We start from the raw sequence: 25713 nt of genomic DNA on the forward strand, positions 1-25713 counted from the left end.
AAAATCTCACGCTCCAACTGACCAGGCCAGCTAGGTGCCCTGAGAAGCTTTCATCAGATTTAGCCAGTCAAGAAATTGTTCATATCTATTGAGATATTATAATGATAGGTCATTAAACTAGAAGCATGTATCTTTCTGTCTAGTTCTGTGATTTTATTTTTACCTTTTATTTATTTTTTTTTGAGAGAGAGTACACACACTCAAGTGCTTGCACAAATGAGGCAGGAACAGAGGGAGAGAGATAGAATCTCAAGCAGGCTCCCTCCCCAGCACAGAGCCTGATATGGGGCTTGACTGCCAGATCGTGACCTGAGCTGAAATCAAGAGTTGGACACTTAACCAGCTAAGCTACCCAGGCACCCCTCTTTTTACTTTTGACAGTACATGTGACAGTATTTTTTTTTCTTTTTTTTTAAATATTTTTATTTATTTCTAGGAGAGAGAGAGAGAGACAGCGTGAGCAGGGGAGGGTCAGAGAGAGAGGGAGACACAGACTCTGAAAAAGGCTCCAGGCTCTGAGCTGGCAGTCAGCACAGAGCCCGACGCGGGGCTCGAACCCACGAACCGCGAGATCATGACCTAAGCAAAAGTCGGACGCTTAACCGACTAAGCCACCCAGGCGCCCGTGACAGTATTTTTTTAAGTATAAAGAGCTGTCTATGAAATTACGATGATAAAAACATCTTAGGATGTATACTTGGTAATTGAAAAAGGAGCTTTTAATCATTCTCCCCACCTTGGATTTTTTTTTTAATTTAAGTTTTTGTTTTAATTCCAGTCAGCATACAGTGTTATATTAGCTTCAGGTCTACAGTATAGTGATTCAGCATATCCAGACATGACCCTGTGCTCATCCAAGTGCATCCTTCACCCCATCACGTGTTTCCTCTCTCCACTCACCACCTCCCCTTCTGGGGACCCCCAGGTTGCCCTTGTTGTGTTTTCTTTCTCGTTTTTCTTTAAACTGCTTTATACCTCACTGAAATGTTTGTGACTTCTTTCCATCATATCTTTTAAAAAAAAATCTGATTGTTTTCTCAGATCTCTGCTCTTGGTTCCTTCACTCTAGGATCTAAAACTGCTCACTGCTGCTTCGATGTCATAATGGTGAACATTGCTTTTAGCCTGATGGGTGTATTTGTGATGTTTGTGTATTTATATGACATTTTTGTTTTTAAAATTCGTTGCAGGCCCACAGAGCTGCGAACACTGAACTTGTGGATGAGGTGTATAACAGAAAATCCGTCCTGCTCATGACAGTAGCTGTGGTTTTGTGCTGCAGCCCCGTCTGTGAGAAACAGGCTTTGTTTGCCCTGTGCAAGGCTGTGAACGAGAGTGGGTTAGAGCCTCACCTCATTAAAAAGGTACATGGGGATGAATGTTTTTTATTATCGCCCTTGGGTAACAATTTTAAAAGTGTAAGCTTATTTTAAAGTGGCACTTGTTAAAGACTTGGAGACAGCTTTATTTTTTAGACCTGGAGTGTTGGAAAGCAGTAACTCTTCAGTGTATGTATATTTGTACGCGACATCATTTACTTTTTACCTCCAGCATGTCACAGGCTGTTCATTGAACTGACAGGGATCACTGACTGATCATAGTGCAGACCAGGCCCTCTGATTGCTTTTACTGAGGGAAACCCATAGAGGAAAGAGCAGTAGCAGGTGTTTTTGCCTGGGAGGTTATGGGTCACGACCTTGGGATCTAGCAGGGCTAGAAGTCAAATCATAGAGCTGTGACACTTTTAAAGTTGCAAGACTGGGAAAGGAACACTGGAGTCCATTCGTGCAGACACATCAGCACATTGTCATTGAATGTTCACCTCTGCCCCATTCCACCACCTCACCTCCATGGTTTGGAAAGTTCCACCCCTTTCTATCTTAGATGTTCATGTGATGAACCATTGATAGACCAGTGGCCTGACCAGCGTCGTCCCCATGGACCCTTAAAATAGGTCAGCCTCTAGGTACTCAGTCTTAGACCAGTTAACCTTTTAACATTTACTAAGTGTTGGCTACATGCCAGGCTCTGTGCTAATTATATTAAATACAGTTTTCTTGTTTAGCATCTCTGAAGTCTAAGTACTTTTATTATCTCCATCTCAGAGATGAAGAATCCAAGGTGTAGAATAGTTGAATGAACGGGTCAAAGTTAGGTGGTAAATAAATAATGAAGGATTTAGATGATTTATTATTTTGTTGATTTCTTAAAACATTGACTTCTTTCTGATTTGTGCAGGTTTTAGAGAAAGTTTCTGAAACTTTTGGGTACAGACATTTAGAAGACTTCATGGCTTCTCATTTGGATTATCTGGTTTTGGAATGGCTGAATCTTCAAGATACTGAACACAGCTTATGTTCTTTTCCTTTTATTTTATTAAACTACACAAATGTTGAGGATTTCTATAGGTAGGTCTACAATGACACATGTGAAGTATGTTCGTTTTAAAATTCGATGGTAATGTTTGGGAGCCCCCCACCCCCACCTGACACACATACACGTTCACACACATGCACACTCATGCACGCACGGAGCTGAGGGGCTGTGTAAGAGGAGAGACAGGGCCGCTTGTTTTAATTAGAATGTACTGGAGGGAATCACTGGATTTAGGATCTGGTCTTCACTGTGTCAGTAAATAGTGCGTAACTTCAGGCAAGCCATAAAAATTCCCCCTGGGCCTTGGTTTTTCAGTGTGTACGGTAAGGAAGTTATGTAGGTCTCTAAGGTCTCTTTCAGCTTTAAGTTTTGGTATTCTTCCCTATGACAAACAAAGATAAATTACTAGTGGCTGATTATTTCTGCATTGTTCTTCCTTTCTGTTCCTTGGCTATGGACCAGTTTGTCATTGTTTTTATTAGATTTAAAATGTAATGCAAAAATACTTAGCTTGCAGATTCCTAACTCTTGAGTAGAAAATTTTGAAAATGGAGAGATCTGGAACAACTAGAGAATAACAGTGTCAGGATGACGGGGAAGTGATTCATTACTCTTCAGTGGTTGTTCTTTCATTTTGGTGATAACAGTATTTATATTCATAGTTTGAATTCAGCGGCACCTGGGGGGCTCAGCCAGTTAAGTGTCCAACTCTTGATTTCAGTTCAGGTCATGGTGTCACAGTTCGTGAGATCTATCCCCGCGTCGGGCTCTGTGCTGACAGTGTGAGCTTGCTTCAGATTCTCTCTCCTTCTCTCTCTCTCTGCCCCTCCCCTGCTTGCGTATGCGCTCTCACTCTCTCAAAATAAGTAAGTAAACATTAGAAAAAATACTTTGAATTCATAAATTTCTTTCACATTTCATTCTACATAAATGAAATAATTTTGCATAAATTCATTATATAGAAAGGAAATTCAGTTCCCACTTTTTTTGATCATAGAATTAGGGTGATATATTCTAAGATCTCCATTTTGTTTTGTTTTTATTTTAATGTTTTATTTATTTCTGAGAGAGAGAGACCGTGTGAGCAGGGGCGGGTCAGAGAGAGAGGGAGGTACAGAATCTGAAACAGGCTCCAGTCTCTGAGGTGGCTGTCAGCACAGAGCCCGATGCGGGCCTCAAACCGACGAACTGTGAGATCATGACCTGAACTGAAGTCGGACACTTAACCGACTGAGCCACCCAGGCGCCCCTAAGATCTCTGTTTTTTTGTATGTGATTATTTAGAATTTACTTAACTTCAATTCTGTGTTTATAAAATTATTGTAAGGATGTTTAGTGATCGAGATAAAATGATGCTCTAATGCTTATTTTATTATTTTAAGGGCTGTATTATAAAATTTGACTTTGAGAGTTATATATAACATACTTCAAATTTTTATATTTTTAGATCTTGTTACAAGGTTTTGATCCCACATCTGGTGATGAGAAGTCGTTTTGATGAGGTGAAGTCCATTGCTAATCAGATTCAAGAGGACTGGAAAACTCTTCTGACACACTGCTTTCCAAAGATTCTTGTAAATATTCTTCCTTACTTTGCCTATGAGGGTACAGGGAACAGTGAGATGGCACAGCAGAGAGAGACGGCTACCAAAGTCTATGATGTGCTCAAGGACGAAAACTTACTAGGAAAACAGGTATGGCTTCACTTTTACCTACTAGCTCTAGGCTGAATGTGGGGCTTGAACTTAGAACCCTGAGATCAGGGATCACTTGCTCTACCAGCTGAACCAGTCACACACCCTCCTCAGCCCCTAATTGATCTGAGATGCAACTTAAAAATTTTCTTTTTAACATGTATTCATTCTGAGAGAGAGAGTGCTCTGTGCAAGTCGGGGAGGGGCAGAGAGAGAGCAAGACACAGAATCTGAAGCAGGGTCCAGGCTCTGAGCTGTCAGCACAGAGCCTGACACGAGACTCGAACCCCTGAGCTGTGAGACTGTGGATTGAGCCAAAGTTGGATGCTTAACAGACTGAGCCACCCAGGTGCCTCCTGAGATGTAACTTTATGTATTTAAGAAAAAAATTTTTATTGACGTTTATTTATTTTTGAAAGACAGAGTGTGAGTGGGGGAGGGCCAGAGAGAGGAGACACAATCCGAAGCAGGCTCCAGGCTCCAGGCTCCAGGCTGTCAGCACAGAGCCCAACGCAGGACTCAAACCCATGGACTGTGAGATCATGACCTGAGCCAAAGTCGGACACTTAACTGACTGAGCCACCCAGGCGCCCCTGAGATACAACTTTAAAGTTTTAAGACCAGTCATCATTTATGCACTAAAATTTAATATGTAGCCATCACTGTCTAGCATAGGCAATCCATGGATTTCTTTATTGTTATTAGTATTCTTGTTTGATTGGATTTTAAATGAAATGTTTTTAATCAGAAAATTTTTTAAAAACTTTGAAATAATTGTATTGCTTTTGTTTTGTAAAATTTATTTTAATTGGCAGTAATACATGAATGCAAGCTGGGTGTTCAATCCACGCAATACTGGACAGTGTATACAAAGTGTTCCTCACTTCTCTTCAGTCCCATTGAGCTCTTTCCTTTAGGAGAGAAGTATGACCCCAAGCTCCCATGCCCTGCTCATTCTTCTTTCCATGATACTTACTACCTTCTAACATGTAATATAAGTTACTTACCAGTGTTGTTATCTTCTCCGCTGTGAGTACTTGGAAGACTGCACTTTCTGCTGTTTTCTTTTCTGCTGGTGTACCCCTGCTATCTAGTACGTAGTCAATACTCATAATTTGAGAAAAACATGGAGTCAAGTATAAAAAGAATCTCACAACTTCTGTTTTTAATAATAATTTATATACAGGAGCTTTGTCTAATGTCAAAGAGGATTGGGGCGCCTGGGTGGCTCAGTCAGTTGAGCATCCGACTTCAGCTCAGGTCATGATCTCACGGTTTGTGGGCTTGAGCCCCGCGTTGGGCTCTGTGCTGACAGCTAGCTCAGAGCCTGGAGCCTGCTTCAGATTCTGTGTCTCCCTCTGTCTCTGACCATCCCCTGCTCACGCTGTCTCTCTCTCAGAAATAAATAAAACCTTTAAAAAAAAATTAAAAAAAAAAGGATTGGTTACTCTCAACTTTTTTTTTATTAATGTAAGTAAGGGATGACTAACCAAAGTTGACTGATGTTAAAATTGCATTTGGATGAACTTCAAAAGACGTTATTTTTTCTTGCCCACTTACTTACATGGAGCCAAGAAATGGAACAAGGTTCCCAGTTGCCTAGATGGACCAGTGCCAGTTAGAGCTGGTTCTCAGTCAGAACATTACAGATTGGGTTTATTATAGAGGAATATGAAACTAGTGAAGCCACTGGTCATTTTTTGTGTAAGAAAATTGATTATTTTTTCTTTTGATATTAATCAGATGGGACCAATTTGTCCTTCCTTATCTCAGGTATACTTTGAAGTGAGGCTGGAGTTTTAAGAGGGCTGAAACCTTGGAAGTGAGGACCTGAATGACTGATGTGTAAGCCTGAGGGAAAGGCTAGCATCTTTACATTTGGTGTCTGTCTTATCACATTTTAAAATGCTTCTGTTATGAGGAAGTATGTTTTCAACCCTCCTTGTACCAAGTAAATCAGCCATTTATTTGCCTGTAAGTTTGGTACACTTGTACTTCCTAACTTAGAGAAGTAATAAGTCCTCCTTTAGGACTTCACGATCATTCGTTCATTCGGCTGGGGTATAACGCAGCAGGCCCACTCTGTATGGTTAGAGGACTTAGGCTCCCCGGGAGGCTGCCTGGCAGGAAGTGGATCGATGGAGAACCTGTTCCTGTCTGGGAGGATTTTAGTTCACTGATGATGACTCAGAATGTGGCATATCAGCCAAGTAGAAATCTGGGGAAAAGTTCTGCAGGGAACAACGAAATGCTTATTGCCAGTTACTGGGAATTCTTAGTAGTAAAGTATTGTTGAGTGAGATAGATTTCCCAAGTGAGTCAGGAGTGGAATGCAGACTGAGAAACTGTGTGGATCAGCGCAGGATTTGGTTGGCAGGAAAATTAGGTTGAGGAATTCAGCACTACAGCGAAAGCCTTTGTCAAAATGATTCTTTAAAATGAAACTAGAGTCAGATGAAGGGAGTCTTGTTTGGTAGGATTGCCTTACTCTCCCCCAGGCTACAGGTCGGTTGCGTAGCAGAAAAAAGTGGAATTAGCTGTATGTCTTGGCAGATCTTAGGTCTTTGGTCCTTCATTTCCTTTCATGGTCACAGACTAATTTTGGAAATGATGCCCTACATTAGCCCTTTAAGCTGTCTTAAAGGTCACAGACATAAGAACTTAAACATTATTTTAATTTTGTATCCTTACAGATTGATCACTTATTCCTTAGTAACTTACCAGAGATAGTTGTGGAGTTACTGATGACGTTACATGAACCATCAACTTCCGGTGCGGGCCAAAGCAGCGACCCCGGGGACTTTTCAGGGTACGGTGTTTTAACCGTGGGGGGTCAGCTGCAGTCTCAGAGTTCCCTTGGGAAGTTTACTGGTTGACACCTTCAAATGTCTGTTTCAGTTTTTAGGCACAGCCAACCTTTTAAATTGTTTCTTTAAAAATAACTACCTTTGACTTGAAGTAATTACTTAGTTGCTCCACCAGAGCCTTCCCGCAGTGATCGCTCTTTCAAGTGGATCACCTTGTTTGCAAATCCATTGACCTTTTTCTTCTCAATCTTTCTGTGATAGTCCGGGATTGTGCCATCTATTTTTTGAAATTTCGTGGGCACATCCGTTTTTTTCTTCTCCTTATCTGTGGCTTGGTTTCTAGATCACCTTTTCTTACGCCCCTTAGCTCTCAGGATCTTAACCGTACTACAGCTTAACTTGGATGTGAGACCCACGTGGCTGTATATGAATGTTACTTTCCCAGCTTGACTGTAAGCTGCTTGAAAGCACCCTTGACGCATTTTGTGTTCCCTACCATGTCAGCTGTGCAAAACAGTAATAATATCCACCAGAGCACTTTTACTGTATAATTTCATTTGGCATAGATAGTGTTTGACTTACCAGTCTTAAGGTGTTAGTGTTTTTACAGTACTACCTTAGGAGTTTAGTTCAGATGTGAAGTGATACCAAGGCTCATTTGTGCAATTGCCACTAACTTCGTAAAAGATTTGTAAGCAAGTCATTTAAAATTAAGTCATGGAGGGAACAGGTATTTAGATATGCTGACTCCTAATACAGAGACTGCGATAAGTCATTGTGATTTTATTTAAAAGCCTGATTTCTCAGTGGAAGAGTAGTTGTAGAGCGTGGGCTTATTATTACTTTGATTTTGTTCTGAAACGATGACCGCCTGTTTTCCTCTGACTCTTAGGGGTTTGGACCCTGCTCCTAACCCGCCTCATTTCCCGTCCCACGTGATCAAAGCAACGTTTGCCTATATCAGTAACTGCCATAAAACCAAGCTGAAAAGCATCTTAGAAATTCTTTCCAAAAGCCCTGTGAGTACACATTCTCATTATAATAACTGAAGAGAGGATTGCTTCTTTTTCAGCTCGAAAATCTGTGTGAGTGGATCCTAAAAAGAAAAAAGGTGAACAAGAGAAAAAATTCATCTAAAGTAATTAAAAAGAAAAACACTCACTTACAAGCTTATATTTTGGTATTTTACCTGTCAGTATTAATTGATGAAGCCTGAATTTCATGACACAACAGTCATGTGTTGGCTCAGGGATTATATGCATTTTTTAAAATTATTTTTTGCTCTCTGAAAACTAGGTAAATTGACAATAGTATTTTAAGATACTAATTTTCTAACTGTAATATTTGCCTTTGGCATCAAGCCAATGCGAAATTCTGTAATTAGTTGTTTTGAATGTAAAATAGGTTTATTATAGCTGAGTATACATGATTACACAAGTTTTTATGAAATGTGTCTTTATTTTCCAGGATTCCTATCAGAAAATTCTTCTAGCCATATGTGAGCAAGCCGCTGAGACAAATAATGTTTATAAAAAGCACAGGATTCTGAAAATATATCACCTATTTGTTAGTTTATTACTGAAAGACATAAAAAGTTCCTTAGGAGGAGCATGGGCCTTTGTTCTTCGAGACGTTATTTACACTTTGATTCATTATATCAACAAAAGGTAAGAAATACATTTAGACCAATATGTAAATTGTTTTTTCTACCTTGTTGGTTGAAAATTTACATCGAAAATGGAGAAGCCAGGGTATTATTTTCTTTGTTTTACTTTATAATATGTATCTACCTAATATTTTTAAAAAGTTGGAATACCATTTCTTCATCGTGAAAAATATTAGTACTGAGGGTCTTCAACACTTAAAAAAATTATTTTTCATGTTTATTTTTGAGAGAGACAGAGAGTGAGCCAGAGAGGGGCAGAGAGAGGGAGACACAAAATCTGAAGCAGACTCCAGGCTCCAAACTTTAAGTACAGAGCCTGATATGGGGCTTGAATCTACAAGGTGCCAGATCATGACCTGAGCCAAAGTTGGACGCTTAACCAACTGAGCCAGCCAGGTGCCACAACTCAGCATTTTAAAATAAACGAATTTTAGATGGCCTGAAATATCTATGTTACTATAGCGGTTCTGGTCACCAGTTCCTGGCTCTGTGTGTGTGTGTTTGTGTCTGTGTCTGTGTGTGTGTCTGTGTCTTTGTGTGTGTGTATGTCTGTGTCTGGAGAGTTTCACACGTGCACACACAAGGAATTCTCCAGACACCTGCTGGGTGTTCTACAGTTGAACTCAGATGTAGCCGGTTGGTTTCAGACCCCACAGATTGAGGGCTCAGTCCTGCAGACCGCTGGCCCCTCCTTCCTTTCCGATGGCGGTCACTAGCCCAGCTTGGCACGTGCGCTGACCAGCCAGCTACACACTGGGGGCTCCAGTTTGAGTCATTTTTAGAGCTGCTCTCAGAGCTTAGGAAAGCTGTTTGCTGACTAAAGTACCGGTTTGTTATAGAAGGCCACAGCTCAGGAGCAGCCAGATGGAAGAAATGCGTAGGACCCTGTGTAGGGAAAGTGGGCACCGCGTTGAATGGACTTGACATCCTTATCAGGAATCAGTTGGCCATTGATGTGTGGATTGATTTCTGGATCCTCATTTCCGTGCTTTTGGTTTGCCCTTGTGCCAGTACCTCACTGGGTTTTCTGTTGTTTTTTATTTGTTTTTTCTGTTTCCTTGTTTTTGTTTTTAGAGAGAGCACAAGTGGGAAGGAGAGGGAGAGAGAATCTTAAGCAGCCTCCATGCTCAGCATGTGGGGCTCAGTCCCACAACCCTGGGATCAAGACCTGAGCTGAAATTAAGAGTCAGGTGCTCAACCCTCTGACCCACCCAGCAGCCCCAGTCAGATTTCTTTTTAATTGTTGTATGAATTCTTTATGTAATTTGGGTATTAACCCTCATCAGATAATCATTTGGAGATATCTTATATCTTGTTTTGTAGATAATTGCCTTTGCTGTGCCAAAGCTTTTTTTTTTTTTGATATATATATATATATTTTTTTTTTTTTTTTGGGCTTTTGTTTGCCTGAGGAGACACCTAGAAAACTGTTTCTGTGGCTGATGTCAGAGAAGTTACTGAGTTTTCTTCCAGGAGTTCTGTGGTTTCAGGCTTCATGTTTAGGTGTAATGCATTTTGGGTTTACAACTTATGTGTATGTGTATATGTATGGTTTAAGAAAGTGGTTTAGTTTCGGGGCACCTGCGTGGCTCAGTCGGTTAAGTGTCTGACTTCGGCTCGGATCCTGATCTCACAGTTCATGGGTTCGAGCCCCGCATCGGGTTCTGTGCTGACAGCTCAGAGCCTGGAGCTGCTTCGGATTCTGTCTCCCTCTCTCTCTGCCCCTCCCCTGGTCATGCTGTATCTCTCTCTCTCAGAAATAAATAAAACATAAAAAAAAAGAAAGTGGTTTATGGTTTAGTTTCATTCTTTGGCATGTAGCTGTAGCTGTTTGGTTTTCCCAGCACCGATTGTTGAGGTTACTGTGTTTCCCTTGTTGTATATTTTTGCCTCCTTTGCTGTAGATGAAGTGACTAGAAAAGTGTGGATTTAAGGGCTCTCTGTTTTGTTCTGAAAACTGGCTGTTTTACTGTTATAATGTGGTAACTGGGGAAATCACGCTCCTCCCTTCCCCAGGATTTGACTTCTTTACCTAATTGTTGAAGGCTGTAGTGGGCCATCTGTTTCATGAGTGTACGGACTCTCTTTGCCAAGGGTGTGTTCCTCGTGTGTGTGGCTACTGAGGAGTGTCCCTTGTGTTCAGGTAGTGTTTTGGCAGAGATTTCTGTGAATGCTGGGAGCGAGTAAGTGGTTGAGTGGGTGGGAGAGAGACAGAATGAATCTTCCCAGCTCCTGCAGGTGGGCTCTGTGTGAGAACTCCCCTTCACAGGCAGGTTCGCACCGAGCCTAGGGACTAGCCCAGTGTGAACGTACGATCTTCTTGGGTATTTTTTGAGCAAGCTTCTTAACCCTGGGCGTATGTATGGCTTTCTTGGCCTCCCAGATATGTGAGTGATTTTGAATGCTCTAATTTCAGAAGGAAACTTTCTTTCCAGCTTCTTGTCCTAGGCTTTAAGCGGTCTCTTATGTGTGTGAACAATAATCTTTTACCCCTCACGACTGTGGGTAGTTGGCCAGTGTTATTTACGGTGCTTTTGAGCCCTGCTCATGGCTCTTCCAGCCTGGGGAGATGCAAGTTAGACAAACCAGAGTGAAGGCAGCCACCCTTCAGGGAGCTTCCAGACAGGCTTAGGACAGATAGACACGGTCATTAGCAAATACGGTCTGCTGTGCTCTATCCAGAGCAAAGGGCCAGGACCCCACGCCAGGAACAGGGGCCGTTAGTTTTTTCCATCACATCCACCAAGCTGGGGAGGGAGTATCGAGGCAGAGGCAGGTGGACACCGTAAAACTTCCTACAGTTTTTTTAAGTCTTTTTTTTTTTTTAAAACGTTTATTTATTTATTTATTTATTTAGAGATTGCGCATGTGCGAGGGAGCATGGGAGAGGCAGGGAGAGAGAGAAGGAGAGAGAGAGAGAGAGAGAGAGAGAGAGAGCGAGAGAGAGAGAGAGAATCCCAAGCAGGGTCTGAGCTGTCAGTACACATCCCAGCGCAGGGCTCAAACCCATGAACTGTGAGATCATGACCTGAGCTGAAGCCAGGCTCTTAACCTACTGAGCCACCAGGTGCCCCTCCAACAGTTAAGTTGCTGGGGTTTTTTGTTTGTTTTTGTTTATATTTTAGCGTTTGCTTGACTGCTGTAAATGTTTGCCTGTTGGACAGAGTGCTGCTTGGCCTGTTTTTCAGCATTTCTGTCAGGAGGGGTTTGGAACTGTCCACTCTGTCATTTTGCTGTTGTCACTTCACTTTCTGGGTTTTAAATCATTAAGGAATTAGATATGAAAGTGACGTTTATGTAAGGGCCACTTCAGAATGAGAGCTGCAGAAGAAAAATGACTTTTAAGTGAGCTCATATTGAAGCAGTTTCCTAGAACTTACTGTTTCTTCCCCGTGTCACAGGCCTTCTCGTTTCATGGATGTGTCGTTACGAAGCTTCTCCCTGTGTTGTGACCTGTTAAGCTGTGTTTGCCACACAGCCGTCACTTACTGCAAGGATGCTCTAGAAAATCATCTTCATGTCATTGTCGGCACACTCATACCCCTTGTGGATGATCAGATGGAGGTTCGGGAACAGGTAACTCCCCAGATCATCTTCGCAGAGGTGTTTGAAATACATGGATAAAGCGTTCTCGGGAGGAGCTGAACATTTTTATGTCTCGTTGGTGCAGTGAGTCATTTTAGTGAAAATATTCTTTGAAAAATGTTGGAAAAACATTTTCAGTGAATAAGCCTTGTCATCATTTAATTACAGAGCACCTAGTAATTTTTTTTTAGTTTTTTTACTTTTGTATTTACTTTGAAAGAGAGACAGCACGAGTGGGGGAGGCGCAGGGAGAGGGAGAGAGTCCCAAGCAGGCTCCGCACTGTCAGTACAGAGCCCGATGTGGAGCTCGAACCCATGAAACCTTGAGATCATGACCTGAGCTGAAAACGAGTTGGATGCTTAACCGATTGAACCACTCAGGTGCCCCCAGTAATTTTGATCTAACAAATTATCTCATAGGTCTGTCTCTTACTTAGTTTGGAGTATAGAGGTAATGAAGACCAGGGACAGCCCTTCCACTGCTGTGATGGTGTGTGAGATGTTACTTAAAACAAAATGTGCTAGTAATACTGGCGTTTCTCTACCCCAGGGCCCTTGCTATTGCAGCAACTTACGTACTTGTTGATTCATTTGAAAACAGTAATAGCGGTATTATAGAATTAATTAGAATATTTTATCTGAACTAGGTCAGTAGAGTTTTTATCACTTAATATAGTAAGTTTGGCTGTTTTACTTTAAAATATAATTAAACCATTTTTCCCTTTTGACTTTTTTTCTTTTTTAAATTATGTTTAGGTATTGGACTTGTTGAAGTACTTAGTGATAGATAACAAGGATAATGAAAACCTCTACATGACAATTAAACTCTTAGATCCTTTTCCTGACCATGATGTCTTTAAGGATTTGCGTCTTACTCAGCAGAAAATTAAATACAGTAAAGGACCCTTTTCACTTTTGGAGGTAATAATTATTCCATCATCTTACTATTTTGTATTAGGATTAAGAGCGGTACTTTTTGAAAACTTCTGATTCTCTAAAAGTAAGAAACTGAGTCTTTTAAAAAAATTGTGATAAATGAGATTTATCCTCACCAAATAAAAAAGTGAATCTTAATATTTCCTTTTGTATTGCAGTAAAATTATAAATATTAAGGTATTTTTGGTGAAGATTTGAAACTAAATTTTGAAGAAATGTGATATAAAATATGCTTGATTTTCATATGCATCAGATCCATTAATTTCTCAAAATTACTATGATCTTTTAAGGGACAATTTCACATTTAAATTAGAGATGATATTTGACTTTTTAAACAGTTTTTCAAGTTTTAATCTTAATCTTTATAAACTTGAAAATTATGTTCAAGTGTATTTTTTAGTGTGAATTTTGTTATAATTTTAAAACCATACTCTGTATTTGACTACATATCAATGTGATAATATGGCTAAATGTAGTAAGGTATAAAACTAGAGTTATAGTACTAAATAAGTAAAAATTTAAGCTTTTCCCTTGGAGTATGTCAGTTACAATCTTAAAATCTTAAATATGTTCTCGTGAGCGAGTTGTGGTTAAAACATTGGCAAAAAAAAAAAAACCACATTGTGGATTTGAAATGGCAGAAGTTGTTTATATCTACCTTTTTTGGTAGTAATAGTGCTGTGAGTCAGGGTCTGTGAAAGGCACTTACTAATTCTTTGAGTTTTATTTCACAGACTTCATACAAATAAAAAAACCAAGTTACGTTTTTAACTGATTTTCTCTTTTAGGAAATAAACCATTTTCTCTCCGTGAGTGTTTACGATGCACTTCCTTTGACAAGGCTCGAAGGGCTGAAGGATCTCCGCAGACAGCTGGCACAGCATAAAGACGAGATGATGGATCTCGTGCGAGCGTCTCAGGGTACTAATGTCACACTGCGGGTTATGTGACCTGTTTCCTTTTGACAGAGTTTTGTAAACTCTTGCTCTTTGTTGAATTGCCAGGGACTAAGTTTCGACCCTCACCCTTTAGTTTAGACCTCTATCATTACTCTTCTAACCAGAAAAGAGATTATAACGCGGTCTCCTCACCTCGAATCACCCCCATTTTATCCTTCCTCTGCACCTCAGCCAGGATAATTTCTTTAAACCCAAACATGATTGTGTTATTCTACTGCCTGAAAAGTGTTAATCACTTCCTGCCACCTGAGAGACAAATTTGAGATCCTCAGAGCCGTGCGTACAGATAGTCACCCTACCTCTTACTCCAGAACATGTTCATGGGAGAAACGTATCCTGCTTACAGCCTCTTAGCCATGTGTGTACATGTGCATAATTGGGTGTGTGTGTGTGTGTGTGTGTTTTTCTGTATACACATACTTCTACATGTGTTTCTAGCTTTTTTTAATTTAAGAAAACGTTCATTTTTATGTTAGTTTAGGTTTCTGTAATATTGTACTGAGAAGAAATTTTCTCTACTTAACATTTTGATTTTCATCTTGTACCCATTGATGTTATATTTCCATTGTGTGATTTTTTTTTCCCCAGTTATTTTAAAAACTAACTTTGGTTTCAACACTCTGAGCTCAGAGCTCATAGCACATTTGTCCTGAGATGTGTGTGTATTTGTAAAGATAAGCAGCTCTGTCTTGTTCTTGTGTGTTTGGGTAATTCTTTGGTCTAGACTTGTCCAGTAGCTGTTCGTACCTATGTAAGTTTCAGTGAATTAAAAGTTCAATAAAATTTAACATTTAGTTTCTTTATTGTACTAGCTCATGTCAGATTCTCAGGAGTAAGTAAACTAGTGGCAGTTGTTGGACAGTGCAAATTATAGAACATTTCAATCATTGCAGAAAATTCTATTGGATATTGCTGGTCTGGACTGAATGCTAGATATTAAAGAACAAGACGTGCTCCCAGGGTCTCTTCCAGGTTGATGTTGAATGATTTTTGTATTTCTTACTGTGATTTTGCTAAGGTATCGGCTTATCTGTACAACATATGAAGACATTTCTCTTTCTCTGTCTGCCAAATATTTCCAGTCATTTTTACATCGTTCTGTTTTAGAAGTTGAGATATGTTCACTGTATAATTTTTGACATTCTCATTTTTAAAACCTTGGTTTAAAAAAAAATCTTGACAAAAGTGTTTTAGTCAGATAATGTAATATATAAGCGTGTTGTAAAGAAATGTGTATTTTTCCGGTGTAGTTGAAACTAAGTTTTTCAAAACTCCTCCTAGAAAACCCCCAAGATGGCGTCATGGTGAAACTAATCGTCAACTTGTTGCAGTTATGCAAGATGGCGGTGAGCCACACTGGGGAAAGACAAGTTTTAGGTAAATTCTGGCTAAGTGAATGTGGGTTTTTCTGTTTGAGAGGCCATCTTTGTTTTCACAATCAGCAGAAGTTTGTCATTTGGAATATTGGGGAAACGTGAGGTGCTCGCTGAGGTATATTGCTGTCTATTTCAGATGCCCTTAAGCAGCACTCCTTTCACATTTCCTTCCTTAAACATTTACAAAAGTGAGAAGTTAGCAATATATGCATGTGCAAAACTGTTCTTTTGAAAAGGCCTTGTTTATCTTTAGGATAATCAGAAATATCTGTTCGTAGCATTAAGTTGTAAATAAATCAACTTTTGATACATATTGTGCATGTAACTGATTAGTACTTCGTCTTTTTTAGGACAGAAGTAAGATGAGGATTTGGAGGGCTAGATGAATTAAACTCAGATACTAAAACCACATTCGAGGCACTTGAGTGGCTCACTTGATTGAGTGACCAACTTTAGCTCAGGTCATGATCTTGCCGTTCACGAGTTTGAGCCCTGCATCAGGCTCTGTGCTGATAGCTCAGAGCCTGGAGCCTGCTTCAGATTCTGTGTCTCCCTCTGTCTGCTCCTCCCCCTCCTCCACTTACGTTGTCTGCCTACCCACCTCTCCGAAACAAATAAACATTAAAAAAAAATTAGAACCACATTCAAGTCCTGCACTGTTTGTGGGGTATCCTGGTGTAAGATAAAGGACCACCATGCATCCTGCCTAGAAGAGGTGTTTCGACTTAGGGATCACAGGCCGCAAACAATGATGAAGTCGGCTTGGAGTTGTCATGACAGCACTGATTCTGCTAAGAAAAATGGCAGGAATAAGAGGTCCTTCAGATACTATTTTCTCCCAGTGGAATCTTCCTTAACATCTCACGGGGAGCCTGGTATCTGGGGCAGGTTTTTTGTAAATGTTTTTATTGAAATATACCGTACATACAGAAGAGTGTACAGATGATAGGTAAATAACTTGAAAGTTTTTCACAAACAGAACACACCTGTGCATCTAACACCCAGACCAGGAAATAGAACCTTATCAACACCCTAGAAGTTTCCTTTGACCAAGGAGTTTACACCCCTCCATGGTGACACTGTTTCTAGAGACAAACCTGATGTGCTACAGGAACCCTAAGGGGCTTTCCTGTGTAGCATGAATCTTAGTACGGTTTTATTAAGTAGCCACGGCTCACATCATACTTAGTGGTGAAAGATAGAAAGCTTTCGCCCTCAGATCAGGAAAGAGACCGGGTTGCCCTCTTTCACCAGTGCTGTTCCAAGTTGTACTGGAAATTCTAGCCAGAGCAGTGGGACAAGAAGAGAAAAAGCGTCCAAATTGGAAAGGGAGAAGTAAAACTGTCTCTATCCACACATGACGTCATCCTGTATCTAGAAAATCCTAGAGAATCTACCAGAAAGCTACTGTAACAGAGCTAATAAATGAGTCGCAGTTGCAGGATATAAGATCCATACACAAAATTGAGTTGTGATTATGTACACCAGCAGCAAATAATCTACAAAGAAAATTTCATTCCATTTACCATTCTGTTTATATATAATAGCATCTAAGAGAGTTCAATACCTGGGGATAAATTTAATCAAGGGAGTGAAATACTTGTACACAATCTGTTTGTTAGAAGTGGATCACCAAGGATACCCCCACTGAAGGGGAGAGGAATCAGACTCCACCTTTTGGAAGGAAAGCTCTCAAAAATTTGTGAACATATTTTAATAAATTTCAGCACGCCTGGGAATGGGAGAGTTCTCTGGCATGCAGAAACTGCTCTGTTCTCATCTGGGTAGTAATAATACAGGTGGAAAAAACGGTGTGTGAATTTTCACTGAACTGAGCATTTAAGATTTGTGTGTTTTGTGTATGTAATACTTCAAAAAATTTTTAACAGGCTTAAAGTCTGTTGATATGTTCATACAGTAGCTGTGTTTACACTTTCATCCTTAATATCTGTATTTTATTACTGACTTCTCTCTCCTAGATATGATTTTATATGGGATTTATTTTGCCTACATGGATATATAAAAGAAACGATACAATGGATTGCAGCTTCTTTAATCTAGTCCGTCTTTGATTAACCACGTAAATCTTGGAGGATGACAAAACATTATATTTTTGAAATTAAAAAAGTTGTTTTATGGAAGAGCTCTCAGCTACAAGTGTGCTCACAAGGACTTTCTCTCTACAGAGGCTGTTGGGAGCTGCCTGGGAGAAGTGGGTCCAGTAGATTTCTCGACGATAGCCATACAGCATAGCAGAGATACATCTTCTGCCAAGGCCCTCGAGTTCTTTGAAGATAAAGAACTTCAATGGACCTTCCTAACGCTGACCTACCTGAATAATACGCTGGTAGAAGATTGGTGAGTATTTAATGCTTTATATCTGATAGCACCTACCTCGTCTTATGTTCAGGGAGGATGATACTTTACATAAATGAACATCTCTCATAAATGAACTGTTCTCCTTTAAGCTGCCATACTTTGTTTTTAAGTTTATTCATTTTGAGAGAGAGCATGTACACATGAAGGGGAAAGGCAGAGAGAGGAAAGGGAGAGGAAGAATCCCCGACACGGGGCTTGAACCCACATGCCATGAGATCATGACCTCAGCTGGAGTCAAGAGCCGGATACTCAACTGAGCGAGCCACCCAGGCGTCCCATAAATTGCCATATTTGTAGTCTCAGGTATTTTAATGAAAATTGCTCAATTTTTATTAATTCACATAATCACTAAAACCCTGCTCTGTGCCAGGCTCTGGATTCACTGATGAGCACACCAGAGGAGGGCCACGTGAAATCTTAGTGAGAGTAGACTAGAGAAACAATAAGAAAAGTACCGGGTGGTTCTGTACAGAACATTAAAACAGAATTGCAAAAGGGCATGTTTGGGGCACTTGTCAAGATCACAGGTGCTGCTCTCCTCTCATTTAGAGAATTCTGGTCCTTTTCAAGTAAGTCCTGGAGCAGAAGCTTCCTAACTCCAACAGTCTTCAGCTTAGAGTTTTCTTTTGCCCATTTATTCGTTAAGCCAGTAAAAATTGCCAGATACTATCCTGACTTCTGCTTGGTGGCTGTGAGATCACTTTGGCTTTCTTTCTGCACCAGCCCCTGCCCCGTTTGTCTATCTATTTACTTATTTATTTTTGATGTACGTGAGCACCTCATCACCACCATTTCAGGGACGGTGGGTTCAGAGGAATTTTGCCCACCACCAGACACCCTTCTAAGGTAATAAGGTGTTTGCTTACAACTGCCCCACCTCTCAGAGAATAAATAATTGGTAGTAATGTCTACCTGACACGTTCTCATTGTATCTTTCTCTGTTCTTGTTACAGTAAAAATGCTGACTGCATTTCTTTCTCAACATTTTATTTAAAAAATTATCAAACCTACAGAAAAGTTGAAAGAATTTTACAGCAAATACCCATATACTCACCACCTAGATTCTATACGTACTGTTTCACTGCTGTCTCTCCTTCATCACCTCAAGCCATCCTTCTATCCACTTATTAATCCATCTCAGTTAAACTGTGTTTCAAAGTGTACAAGGCAGTCATTGGAGGTGTTTCCACAGAAAATTGGCAGGCAGCATTCACTACATGGTAATTTTGCAGTTGGCTCTTCTGAAAAGGGTGGGCGAAGATATTAGTGTGACTTAAGCTGTAAAGCCATAAGGAACCCTTTTGTGTAAGATGAAACAAATCATTACGTTTGAGGGGCCTCGGGTCCACCAAGGGGATGTTGACCAGAGGATTCCCACCACAGCTGCTCCTGGAAGGCTGTGTGAGCAGCTGTCACCCTGCTGATCACCGATTGCTGATGGGTGTGAGCGGGAATGAGGTGCAGGTGATAAGGGATGAAACATTCCAGACAGGGAGATAATTCCAGAGTGGGGATGAGCGTGGTGTGTCTGAGCAGCAGAAAGAAGCCTGGTATGGAAGACGATGGTATAGATGAAATTCGAAAGGTAGGACTAATTCTGAATAAGAAATATTGATTATATTTGAAACATACATGAAAGCCATGGAGTTTTGAGCAGAGTAGTGTCAAGATGCAGCCTACGCTTTCACTCCGGTTTTTATGTGGCAAACGGCTTGGGAGGGGAAACAGGAGGCCCAGTTACGGAGCAGCTGGGGTGGTCAGAGGGGGAACGATGGTGACTCAGGTTAGGGTGATGGGGTCAGAGGGCAGCTGGAACGTCACTGGAGCCAAGGTGTGTTTTTAACAGATAGCTGGCAGGACTCAGTTGCTGATCAGTCAGCTGTGGAGGAGCGAGGGAGAGGGGATGAAAGGTGAATCCAGATGCTCCCACGTCTTAAGTTGAGAAACTCCTGAGAGGAAGTAAGCCTTTATTTCATACCTCATCATCCGTTTATGGGGTCAGGCTTTTTGACATTTTTGTCCACTTGTATTTTCAGCCTTCTTGTATTGCAGCCCTCCTTTACCTAATATGTTGCAAAGCAAAAGGACCTTCAGGGTTTGGTTACAGGTTTCAGGTGCCTTACCTCCTAATCCTCAACTAGGTTCCGGTCAGAATACGTGTGTACTTACCGTTTGTTTAAAATTGTTGCAGACTTGGGGCGCCTGGGTGGCTCAGGCAGTTGAGCATCCAACTTCCGCTCAGGCCATGATCTCGCAGTTCATGGGTTCAAGCCCAGCTCCGGGCTCTGCTGACAGCTAGCTCAGAGCCTGGAGCTGCTTCAGATTTTGTGTCTCTCTCTCTCTCTGCTCCTCCCCTCCCCACCCCCCCCTTTCTCTCTGTCTCTCTCTCAAAAATAAACATTAAAAAAATAAATGAAATAAAACTGTTCCAGACAATAATTTTATTATTCGAGGGAAAGGCTGTACTTTGTTACCTGAATTATTTATATCTCTTAAAAAAAAAAACACCATCAAAGTATTGTTTTCTCAGGTGATTTTCTGTTCTGTGGTTCTCATTACCCATTTGTTAGTGTTATTTACAAGTATTTCTTTTTCTGAGTACTTTTAGCTTAGAGTAGTCATAATATAAACTTTAAGTGAAGGGAATTGCTGCAGTGATTAACATCTCAGGTATACTGAAGAAATATGAAAAATTCTTTGATAATTTTGGATAGAATTTTATAGGTGTAAAATTTCCTCATGTTAAAACTGCCTAACACAGTTGACCTTTACGTAAAGTTTACAGTTGAACAACACAGATTTGAACTGTGTGGATTTTTTTTGATAAACACAGCACAGTACTGTACATATATTTTTATCTTCCTTAGGATGTTTTTTTTTACTAACTTTTTTTAATTTATTTTTTTAAAGTTTATTGTCAAGTTAGTTTACATATAACACTCAGTGCTCATCCCAACAAGTACCCTCCTCCATGCCCATCACCCCCCTTCCCCTTTCCCCTGTCCTCCCCTTAGCCCTCAAGGATTTACTTAAAAACATAGTTTTTCTGTAGCTTACTTTTTTTTGTAGAAACACAGTATATAACACATAGAACATATAAAATATCTGTTAATTGACTGTTTATCTTATCAGCAAGGCTTCTGGTCAATAGCAGGTTGTTAGTGGTTAAGTGTTGGGAGGGGGTCAAGAGTTTTATGCAGATATTTGACTGTGGGGGAATCAGCACTCCTAACTTCTGCATTATTTAAGGATCACCTGTAATGTAAATTTATTTTAAACTTTTTATTAGAAGTTGCTTCACGTCCATAGTCGATATAGTTTATCGGCATTTGTATCAACTATACTTTATAGGCATTTGAATTATATATGTTTTTCAGTGTCAAAGTGCGATCAGCTGCTGTTACCTGTCTGAAAAGTATTTTAGCCACAAAGACTGGACATACTTTCTGGGAGATTTATAAGAGGACGACTGATCCCATGCTTATCTATCTACAGCCTTTTAGAACCTCGAGAAAAAAGGTCTGTCAAATAATGAATGTTTATTGAATGCCCACTGTGTCTAAAACAGTTGTATTTGCTGTGGGATATGACCGTCAAGTTTCTTAAGTAATATTATACTAACATTTAATCTTTCTTGTAAGTAATTCCAACTGTACTTCTTGAATCCAGGGGATTTCTGTTTTTAATTACAGCAGTGTGGAATAGTTGAGAGATAGAAAGCTCAACTTTTGATTGACATGGAGGATCAGAGGAGTTTTCAGTGATAGCCCTTATTTCTTAGAAAACCTTTATGTTGACCCCTCGAAAGTCATTGGTGTTGGGAGTGATGTGTGGGTATTATGCAACAAGCAAGAGCTTATTCCCAGTGGAAGTTAAAATAGCACCATCCCCTCGTGAAATAGAAGATGGCCTGTAGATTTCTCCTTTTCCCATGATATTACCATTGCAAGACTCTACTGGAAGTAAATATTTAAGAACTCTTCCCTCTCTGTTAGTCTAAGCTTTCCTCTTTAGTATTTTCTCTTCATAAAGCAACTGGGAAATAGAATTTTCACCAAATTAACTTCAGGACATATATCCATTATTGTAATAGTCTTTTTAATAGATCATCAATATAATTTTGGTCTCTGTGAAATTACTAGTAATATAAAGTGTTAATAAAACCAGTTATCTAAGGCATAAAACACTGTAGTTTTAACACTTTGAAATCTGATTTGATCTTGAAGTCAGTTCTGTGTGGTTGACTTGGACTGGTTCTGTTTACAAGATGGGTGAGGCAGAGAGTCTGTGATTCATGTAATACACTCTGGTGAGCTAAGAGTCGAACTCAAGCATCCTGCTGTGTAGTCCAGTAACTTTTGGCATACCGCTCTGCCTTTTATGTAAACATAAGTGTATTTTAATTTTAAAAGGTACCCATTGCCCCCAGATTTAGTTGTAACTGTATTTAGTTTGGTTTGGAAACAGATTTGGTTTGTTTTATCTTTTTTAATTTTTTTAACGTTTTATTTACTTTTGAGAGAAAGGTAGACACAGTGTGAGTAGGGGAGGGTCAGAGAGAGAGGGAGACACAGAATCCAAAGCAGGCTCCAGGCTCTGAGCTAGTGGTCAGCACAGAACCTGACGCGGGGCTCGAACCCACAAACCGTGAGATCATGACTTGAGCCAAAGTTGGCCACCCAACCGACTGAGCCACCCAGGCGCCCCTGGACACAGATTTGTTTATGCCTGGATATTTGTTCTGCTTAGGAAAGATGAAGTGTATTTCTCATTACCTAGCTTACATGTGTTGACTGTTTTCTTTCTAGTTTTTAGAGGTACCCACACTGGACAAAGAAAGTCCTTTCGAAGGCCTGGACGATACGAGCCTGTGGAGTCCTCAAAGTGGAAATCATGACATTTGGATAAAGAGGCTGACTTGTGCTTTTCTGGATAGCGGAGGCACAAAGAGTGAAATTCTTCAGTTATTAAAGCCAATGTGTGAAGTAAGATTAAGATTAATTATTCTGACTTAATTTCTCCCTTCCTACCTTTGCTGATTTTATTTGAGCCTTCTCTTAATAGCTTCCTTTTCTGGTCACGTCCCATGCGGCTTCTGTTTACACGGTTCTGGTCTGCAGATCTGTGGTCCTCACGTCATTTTCAGAGAGCAGCGCTCACGCTTGGCCATTGGGAACCCATCGTTGGGGCGTGTTTAAGTACGCAGCTATCACTTTGTGCGATCGGTTTCAGCTGTGGGCCAGCTACATCCTGGATGAGCTCTAAAGGGTGCCACTAATGATAGTTAAAATACTGATGGTTGTAAATTATTTATATGAACCAAAAATCTGCTGTTTTTTATTAGTTTATTTTTTTCTAAGGTGCTTGTGATTCCCTTTCCCTGGTGTGTACTTTCTTGAGTGAGAAAAGAGCTAGGGTAGCAGTTAACATTGCTCTTTTATTTTTGAAGTTACAGCACAGTTTATTTCATTAGGGACTAAAGGTACATACCCAATTAAACACAAAATTTATGTGCTTTTATCAAATGTGCCAGCAAAATAGTACAAGATGATGATGCCCTAAGACATCAAAAGCTGCACAGTTCAATAGTAGTGTGAAAATAGATATTCTATCTGACTGGCTCAAACATCTACCAGTTCACACTGATAGAGAAATGAGTATTTTGGTAAAGTGCCCTTGTTGAAACCAGTTTAAGAAGCAGTCCTGGGGCACCTGGGTGGCTCAGTCAGTTAAGCGTCCAACTTCAGCTCAGGTCATGATCTCACGGTTCATGAATTCACGCCCCGCATCAAGCTCTGTGCTGACAGCTCAGAGCTTAGAGCCCGCTTTGGATTCTGTATCTCCCTCTCTCTGCTCCTCCCCTGCTCACACTCTGTCTCTCTCAAAAATAAATAAACATAAAAAAAGAAGTCCTTCCTTCTCCAGAAAAACTGTGGGCAGTGAATAAACTTTCACGCCCTCTGCATTTCTGCATAGCACTTGTGCTGAGTCAGCATGGTGATACTCTGAACTTGCACACATCGCATTTCCCATTAGTGAACATACCTGAGCTTTTTTTTATAAAGTCCTGACTTTGGGCCACAAGATAAAAGGTTCCACATATATATAAAGACAACACCCCAGTTCCAAATACCTTGAATTCTTTACTTCTCAAGCTGCCATTTGACTTGTCTTTAGTTTAAAAAGAATGAATAAAGTGTGTGTTTGGCAGTCTATCATTTGTTTTGTGTGTGTAGTATGTGATAAGTAAGGAAGAGTGTACCCTGACAGAAATAAGGTTGTGTGCTGTTTCATTGTACCATAGGTGTTAAAGTACTTGTCTACACTTTGGAGCAGATCACAATTAAGTACCCACATCATATACCCAGAAATTGGAGTTTATTAAAATAATAAACATTTTAGCATGACTATGGTAGGTTTTCACTGAGTGTAGAAAATACACAAAAATCAGCTCTTCAGCTTTTTTCTTTAACTTTGATCCCCATTTTCATTTATAACAAATTAGAAAGCTGCTTTTTTTTAAAGAATTTTTTTAATGTTGATGTATTTTTAACAGAGAGAGAGGTTGGGGTGGGGCTCAGAGAGACAGACAGAATCCGAAGCAGGCTCCAGGCTCTCTGAGCTGTCAGCACAGGGCTCGATGCAGGGCTGAAACTCACAAACTGTGAGACCATGGCCTGAGCCAAAGTTGGATGCTTAACCGACTGAGCCCCCCAGGCGCCCCAGAAGCTACTTGTTATTAGTAACACTTTTCAGCAGTGAAGTTTTATTCGCAGTAGTGACCTAATAACTTCACTTGTAAGCAGCATCCTATTGCATTGTACTCAGGTGGCCTAGGTTGGAAATGAACAATTGTCACGTCATTAACACGTATGTTTGACACAGATACTCTAGATTAGTTTGATTTGTTTAGGCGCTGCTTGATATATGTGTTTTGGTTGTGTTTTAGAGGTACGTTGAGTTCATGACAGATTCATCTATCATTTTTTTAAGCCAATAATGGAATGAAAATTTTAAGTATGTTATTTTCACTCAGACTCTTGGCTTGATGTGTTTGTATATTCTAGGTGAAAACTGACTTTTGTCAGACTGTGCTCCCATACTTGATTCATGATATTTTACTCCAAGATACAAATGAATCATGGAGAAATCTGCTGTCTACACGCATTCAGGGATTTTTCACTAACTGTTTCAGACACTCCTCACAAACGAGTCGATCCACGACCCCTGCAAATTTGGATTCAGGTATTCTGTTAAATTTGTAACCTTTATACTGTTAGCTTCTCAGTTCTAGAGAAAGGTGGATTTGTTTGAATCTCTTCAGGATGCTTTATTGGTTTAATTCCATAGCATGTAAATATCTATTTCCTCATCTGTAGAATGGAGATGAAAGTTGTAGCCAGTTTTCAATGAGATAATACATATAAGGCACCTAGGATAGTCCATGTTGCAGAGTACTCCCTCAGGGAATTTTGGCTCCTAATAGTGGAGCAACTAAGTGAGCATTCCGTGTGTGTCAGGCACGGGGCTTGGCACGGACACCAGCCACGCAGAGAAGACACCCTACATTCTAGCAGTGGGAGAAGCAGACAAATAGCTGCAAGCATATGCTACGGGTCCCATGTTGGAGAGACGATGAAATGTTCATGGTAAAGCTCTGGCCCCAGCTCATTTTTTTTAAAAAAGCCCTTTTATTACAAAATATTTATTGTGGAAAATAGAAATTAGCAGAAATTAAAAAATTAAGTTGCCCATAATTCTGTGATCAAGGATAACAACAGTTAACATGCAGTACATATCCTTGGAGTTTTTGTAAACAAAAATTAGATTATACTTTATTTACTCACATAACCTTTCTTTTTGTGCTTGATAATATTTACCTTGGTGAGAGCTTATAGCAGGAGAAGTCCCACTGGGAACAGGAACACTGTGCTG

The 25713-nt window shown here is 40.2% G+C and overlaps 1 protein-coding gene across 3 annotated transcripts in view; it reads left to right on the forward strand.

Annotated features, from left to right (window-relative positions):
* ATM (ATM serine/threonine kinase) overlaps nucleotides 1-25713 on the forward strand; it is a 125533-nt gene that overhangs the window by 55607 nt on the left and 44213 nt on the right. For all 3 annotated transcript variants that reach the window (XM_039229142.1, XM_039229143.1, XM_039229144.1), the window contains exons 25-38: nucleotides 1191-1364; nucleotides 2239-2408; nucleotides 3824-4070; nucleotides 6764-6879; nucleotides 7770-7896; nucleotides 8345-8544; nucleotides 11945-12119; nucleotides 12885-13049; nucleotides 13853-13985; nucleotides 15305-15400; nucleotides 17586-17757; nucleotides 21156-21297; nucleotides 22587-22763; nucleotides 24846-25023. In XM_039229142.1, the coding sequence (XP_039085073.1) occupies nucleotides 1191-1364; nucleotides 2239-2408; nucleotides 3824-4070; nucleotides 6764-6879; nucleotides 7770-7896; nucleotides 8345-8544; nucleotides 11945-12119; nucleotides 12885-13049; nucleotides 13853-13985; nucleotides 15305-15400; nucleotides 17586-17757; nucleotides 21156-21297; nucleotides 22587-22763; nucleotides 24846-25023 (2272 nt within the window). The remainder of the gene's footprint in view (nucleotides 1-1190; nucleotides 1365-2238; nucleotides 2409-3823; nucleotides 4071-6763; nucleotides 6880-7769; nucleotides 7897-8344; nucleotides 8545-11944; nucleotides 12120-12884; nucleotides 13050-13852; nucleotides 13986-15304; nucleotides 15401-17585; nucleotides 17758-21155; nucleotides 21298-22586; nucleotides 22764-24845; nucleotides 25024-25713) is intronic.

This window comes from Hyaena hyaena, unplaced genomic scaffold (genome assembly GCF_003009895.1).
Source record: "Hyaena hyaena isolate Hyena2069 unplaced genomic scaffold, ASM300989v1 scaffold_36, whole genome shotgun sequence".
Lineage (NCBI taxonomy): Eukaryota > Metazoa > Chordata > Mammalia > Carnivora > Hyaenidae > Hyaena > Hyaena hyaena.